This window comes from Camelina sativa, chromosome 4, assembly GCF_000633955.1.
Source record: "Camelina sativa cultivar DH55 chromosome 4, Cs, whole genome shotgun sequence".
Lineage (NCBI taxonomy): Eukaryota > Viridiplantae > Streptophyta > Magnoliopsida > Brassicales > Brassicaceae > Camelina > Camelina sativa.
The window spans coordinates 15,503,085-15,509,907 of record NC_025688.1 but is presented as its reverse complement, the minus strand read 5'-3'; the positions used below and the strand labels follow the sequence as shown (position 1 = coordinate 15,509,907).

Genomic DNA, 6,823 nt, shown 5'->3' with positions numbered 1-6,823 from the left:
ATTAATTGTTTCCTCATCGACGCCACACCAAGCACAACTGGAGTCAAAAGCAATACCATATCAGCTTAAATTTGCCGATATCGAAAGCATCCTAACAATTAGGGGTGGGCAAAAAAACCGAAATCCAAAAAACCAAACCAAACCAAACCGAATGGTTTTTATTTTAATTAACCATTTGGTTTAGGTTTGGTCTGGTTAAAAACCGTAAAACCGAATGGTTTTTTTGGTTTTTTATAAAACTTTAGGATAATCAGATATAATAAGTTTTTCAACTTATAAATTTCTATTGTATAATAATATCAGTAATTTTTTTCTTTATTGGGCTTATAGTTATTGATCTCCAAGTTTTATTTTGGTTTTTTTCTGGTTTTTTTTTTCAATAGCCTCTACTTTTTAAAAATTTAAATTTCAGTTAAGTATTTGGGTTTACAAAACTATATTAAGATTCTATTTTTTTGAATTATGTTTAGGTTTTACTTTTATGCTTATTTTTTAGTTATGTATCAACTATCTATTTTTTAAAGTATGGAATAACCGATAAAAACCGGGACCAAACCGAAACCAAACCAAACCGTTATACGTATGGTTTTTATATGGTTTCATTTTTGGTAAAAGCGAAAAAACCATAAACCGAAAAAACCGAACCGTAACCAAACCAAATTACATATGGTTTCTATATGGTTCAATTTTTATAAAACCAGAAAAACCGTAAACCGAAAAAACCGAACCAAAACCAAACCGAAAAACCGAACGTCCACCCCTACTAACAATAGTTGCCACATAAAATGTTGAGTTTTTGGTAAATATTTGTCTCCCAAACTCTGGCTTGGAGAGAGGTGATATCTAGTCCATAACCAAGAGCATGTTTTTATATTAACAATATAATTAATAGGTAATTGCCATGTCGCACTATATTGTATCTGACTTAATCCTATACTTACCTGTTTTTGTGAAATACCAACCTAAAGAATCTGCCTTATGGCAATTACCTATTAATTGTATTGTTAATACAAAATTATTAATAACAAAACAAAAGACGACTGTCTTCCATAATAAATGGATAACTTTTGATTCCCCCTTTACGCAGACGTAACCTTATACAATCTGTCTTTATCTTAGTTCAAGTGACCAATACCTCTAAGACTAATTATGAATACTCCAGTTTTGTTATTTACATTATAATTATGCATCCATCAAACAATCTGCAAGTATAGAGGTTTAAAAAAAAAATCGATCCTAAATGAAAAAATAAATATATATACAAGAAGAATTATGTTTTTTTTTCTTGCATTAGCAACATACTTTGATGTAATGATATCCGTATAGTAAGTACTGTTATTACAACAGATTTCTTTCTTTTTTCAAGTATACAAGACATGTAATTTTTAGTCGAACGGATTCATCAGACAAATATTTAGACTATCACATTCACACCCACCACGTCCTTTCATTTTGGCTATAGATATATGTTATTGATAGAGTACATATCTTAACATCAATTATTGATTTTTAGACTAAAAATGTTAAATAATAACAGTATTTTTAGTAAAAATTTGGCCTTAGCTTCCTCCAGAATTAATGGATGAACAAACTCAAACAAGCATTCAAATTTTGGTGGTACTAAGCGGTTGCATAGCCCGCTTGTTCTCCAAAGAATTTTCAACACTAAATATCCTTTTCGTTTTTTATCGTGATTATGAAGATCTTCTTATATAATTTTTTGTTCGAGGTATAAGAAGAGAAACGATCATTAGCTCAAAGCATATCCAAATTCCAAACCCTTTCACCTCCACTATAGAAAGCTAAGAATGCAATGCATATATATAAAATTTACTCTTTTTTTTCCTTTTCATTTTAAGGTAAAACTAAGTAATATATGGTTAGAGTTGGGAGAATAACTTAGGCAAAAAAAAAAGAGAATAACTTTACATGTGCACCCCAAAACCCTCGTTAGCGTCTTCTAGACCAAACACAACCACAAACGTGCAGGCTACGACACGTGTACAAATCATAACGCGTGTAGACTCCGATACGTGTCCTCACAGACGTTATAAAGCCCTTACCATCTCTGCTAAGTGTTCCTCAGCTCAAGTAGAGAAGCTTATTCTCAAACATATCTTTACACAAATATCTCAAGAGTGATAGAGAGAGATAAAAATGGACGGTAGGGGAGGGTGTTGCATAGCTAGGTACGCCATTGGCTCTGGACCGTACGATCTTTCCAAAGCAGATCGTATCATGCTTCGTTTTCGTCCCATTGCTCCTAAACCAGCCAGTGACGGCGGAGTAAAGCCTGTATCCAGCGGAGATAGCGGCAGTGGAAGCTCAGACGTTTCTTTTAGAGCTGGTAGAAGAAAGAGGAAATGTCATCAGAGTAAGGAGAACGGTGGTAGTAACGCTAAAAGGTGCACCCGGCGGAAGACATCGGAGAAATCCGTTACTCACGGCGGTGCTAATGCGGTGACTCTTTCTCTGTTACCGGAGAAACCTGCGTTTACGGATCTGATGGCGGTGGAGAAGCAGAAGCGGCAGGGTCCATTATGGTTGAGTTTCAGCGACGGCGGCGGGATGTTTACTCCGGCTTATCAAAAGGAGGAGGTTGTGCGGAGGACGGTGGTGATTTCGTCGTGTATGACGGTGGAGCGTGTAACGGACGCTTGGATTGACGGTTACGGCCTAGGGAGGTCAGATGAAGAGAGGAAGATGAATCTTGTGAGAGACACGTGTCCTGGTTTCATATCCGACGGTTCGGGGAGAGTCACGTGGACGAACGACGCTTATCGGAAAATGGCTAGGGATAACATTCCGGTGGAAGAAGGTTCACCTGAGATAACTAGCGGCGATAGTTTTCACGTGATCGTACAGTTGGTGATGAGGGAGAGGCCGATGCTAACGTCTCCTGGATTCACATGCAAAGTGAAACTACACCACACGTGTCAAAATCGCGAGAGAGGCTCTACACTCACGGTGCCTTGCGACGTGTGGAGAATGGACGGTGGTGGTTTTGCTTGGAGGCTCGACGTTAAGGCCGCTTTGTGCCTTTGACACCGTCAGTCAACTATAGTAGTACACCATCGACGACGAACGGTCTCGATCGTGTTAGATTACTATGATCTCCACGAAACATAAAACATGGGATTCGGACAACTAATTCCTTAACTTACAAGTCTTTTGTTCTGTTTGTTTCTTATAATATATTTTGCTTAGAGTTCTTGTAAAAATCCACCTTTCTTTCTTTCTTAACGCTTTAATTTTGTGATGCTAAATTCGAGCTTGTTGTTTAAAGATAATTAATGAAGGAAAAAAAATTGTAAGTATTTAATGCGTTTTGTCGTCGGTGCGTTTGCCACGTATATTAGATGCTTTTTTGTCAGATTTCACGGCGAGGACGGTCGGCAATTACACGGTCCGAGTCAATCGAGTGATCCATCGTCCAACCATGCAAAATCCAAAAGTGGTCCAAAACGTTGAAACCTACTGTCTTAATCGCTTCAAATATATCTGACCGTACCGGCTTTGAAACAATGTTATATGATTGAAGCGGTACATAGATTTTATCGATTAGTATTATATAACTAAGTTAAACGCTCAATTATCTTAACTATTTCAACGTTATAATTCACCATTCAATATATGAACTCAAGATTTTCTATGAACGACAAGAAATGTGGAAATAGTCTCTCTCTTTTTTATGTACTTAATTACTTTACTTTAGCTAGTTACTTACTCGAAGTCTCGAAGAGGCATTTCTGTGGAACTCAAATTTTTTTGTTTTCTTTCGTCGGCACGCACATTTTGATGAAACAAAGGAATAAAACAAAGTAACGAGCCAATAGAAACGTGATATGTCCGAGCAAAAGAAAACAAAGAAAAAAAGAGAGGGTGAAGAATGAATGTTGTACTACAGTTTTGAATGTACTACAGGCTACAAGCCTACAAGTCTACACTTGCGGTAAAAGTGCAATATCTAATGATATACGTGGGGGACATCTATATCATCTATGCAATAAAGGAAATGCCACATGGACCAGTGTTTATCTGTAACATCAGTTCCAGATTGACAAAAACGAAAACGTCAGATTCATAACGTTCAGCGGTGTACCAAATTCCAAATGTATGGCTAAGTTATTAAGAAGCTAATTTTACTATCTCCTGATAACAGAAGAAATGAAAAAACTTATCAAATAAATCAAACCTAAATGACAATGACACAATTCATGAGTACAAATGAAGCAACAAAAATAGCCGTTTAGAACAACCTCAGTATATGTTTTCAATTAGCTGCAAGTCTTCAATTGTAAACCATTAAATGTATGATAAAATAGTTTAGTTTAGGGGTCAAATTAAGTATGGTTAGCTAGACATTTTTTCTTTTATAAATTCTTTTTCTTTTTTCTATAATCTCTTTGTTTTACTTTACGAGTAAGATTTGTTTTTTTTCTTTGGACCTCTTGTGGTTGTAAACTTGCATATATATATATATAGGGATCATTTATAAAAAGATTTTGATTATTAACAAAAATAATTAGTAACATTATTTAAAATAAAAGCTGTAGGCATCAACTAAGCTAAAAACTGAAAATCAAGTTACTCTCACCCTCTAGATTATCAGAATTTCCATTAACTTTTTATTCTTCTTTTTTTTTTTCCTATTTGTTGGCTATTCATAATCGACGGACTCAATATGAATAAAACTGGGCCTCTCTCTAGTCTTTTGGACCTACAAAGCACAGCTTCACGAGAATATACTAGATAGCGCGGACCCTCGCACGCAACTAGAGTTTCTTCCTTGTCTCATTCTTCGACACTTGGTCTATTTATCAGCTTCTTTCTTTTTTTCTTTATAAGGAGGGAATGGGGGAATGTATATATAACCTATCAGAAAGAAAAAAGCAAATACAACTTCAAACAGCTAAACAGTCAATAAATCAAAATCATTGGTCGAAAGCACCTCTTAACTTTTTTTATTGCTGCTGTCGATAAACCCTTAACGAGTAAGAGAGAAAACCCTTAACGAGTAAAAAAAAAAAAAATACGCCGAGGTCGGAAGCACCTCTTAAATTTTTTTTTATTGCTGCTCTCTCGATAAACTTATTGCTGCCTCATCAAAAACTCTTGCCGGGAAATAAACGTAGCTGTTTTCATCTTCTTCATGGACAGTTCGGCCGACAAAGCTAATTTATTGGGTTTGTGTCTCTGCTGCTGGGTGGCTCTCTCTTTATCTAATGTTTTTATAAATAAATAAACATGTCTGGGCTACTCCAGCTGAAGAGGTTGCTGTTGATTTTTTAACCTTTGTTGTTGCTGCTGCTGCTGCTGCTGCTGCTGCTGCTGCTGCTGCTGCTCTTTTTCTTAAGGTAAGCGAGAGCTCAAAGATGATGATGTTCTGGAGACCAAACCGATTCTGAAGAAACATAAGGAAATATCCGAGGAGGAGGAGAAGGAGAAGGTAACAACAACCTAACATTAAGCTGGTCGGATTCCTAGCTCTTGTTCTTTACGTACACTCTGTTCTAATAATATCTACTCACTCATGTAACAGGAGACAGCGAAAGTATTTGCTGATGATAGTCCCCAGCAGCAGATCGAAGGAAGGGTCGAGTTGTTGTTGGAGACAAATTCTGATCAGACTAATAATTTAGTTCCAGTGAAGGTATAATTTTTGAAAATCTAAATCTTGTATTATGTTCAATTAAGCATCTTGTTGTTTTTGTTATCCTAAATGAATTGGATATGTAACAGGAGGAGGAGGAGGAGGAGGAGGAGACTGTGGAAAGACTTGATGAAACTCACGGTTTCTTAAAGTCATCAGTTGCATCAGTAAGCAAAAGGACGCTCTTTGTTGACCATCTCGCTGTCGATCTTAGAATTTCAGATATTATGTATTTCTTCAAAGATTTTGGACAAGTTGTTAGTGTTCAACTTACTTTGAACCAAGAGGGTAAGCGTACTTCCAATGGCTTTATTGAGTTTGCTTCTGCTAACGAAGCAAAGAAGGTGAGAGACTAGTTTATATAGTTCAAATGCCTAGTTTATGTATGTATACTTAATACTTGTTGATGTCAAAAAATTACTACTAGTACCATTGCTGATTCTCTACTGCATGCAGACGCAGGAAAAGAAGAATGGGAAATTTTGGGGCGGTAATAATATTACTCTTCTTGTCGCGGCTGAGATAGCAGCTCCCTACCCTCCACGACCCAAGTATATAAATTGATTTCCCATGTTATGAAGATTTGTTTTTATTTTCTTATTGTTATGCCCATTACACAATATTAACAGCTTCTTTAATAAGGTATTGCCTATATCACAAGGTTTGGTAAGGGATTCAACTATTTGCTCTTTGTTATCAATACCACATTAGGTGAAGTTATTGATATGCATGGAGAGATCACTAGGGTTTTTGTTATTCCAGGAACATAGACCACCTTCGACAAGAAAGCCTTCCGATAGAAAAAGAAGAAGAAGAAGACAAGACACCTCCCTTTTTTGTTGAGGTACCTTTTCTTATTACTTCAAAATTTGACAGCTGGCTCAGAAGAAACGCTTAGCATTTTAGTAATTGTCACACTAAGTCGAATAATGACTTTTTCTTGATGAATCTTTTAGATGAGTCTACTTTTTGTTGTTATGCAATTCAACTCCTTTTCTCCTATTCGTTTCAATTCTATATTCATGCTAACACACTTGGCTGTTAACTTTATTCAGACAGTTGCAAAAATAAGAAAGACGCTCTTTGTTGCCAATCTCTCTCCCCAAACTAAATTATCACATATGTAAGTGCGTAACACCTTATAAATTCTCACTTTCCTTCTCGGACCAA

At 36.2% G+C, this 6,823-nt stretch overlaps 2 protein-coding genes across 2 annotated transcripts in view; both read left to right on the top strand.

Moving 5' to 3' along the window:
* LOC104780664 overlaps positions 1,955–6,823 on the top strand; it is a 7,001-nt gene continuing 2,132 nt past the window's right edge. The window contains exon 1 of the mRNA XM_010505181.2: positions 1,955–2,151. The gene's annotated coding sequence lies outside the window, so the exon portion shown is untranslated. The remainder of the gene's footprint in view (positions 2,152–6,823) is intronic.
* Positions 2,091–3,317, top strand: LOC104780663. Its single transcript, XM_010505180.2, has one exon. It carries the CDS (start codon positions 2,158–2,160, stop codon positions 3,043–3,045), a length of 888 nt encoding a protein of 295 aa, XP_010503482.1. The 5' UTR covers positions 2,091–2,157; the 3' UTR covers positions 3,046–3,317.

What these genes read in the sequence shown, in the direction of transcription:
- LOC104780663 (XM_010505180.2), top strand. Translation starts at nt 2,158, where the DNA reads ATGGACGGTAGGGGAGGGTGTTGCATAGCTAGGTACGCCATTGGCTCT.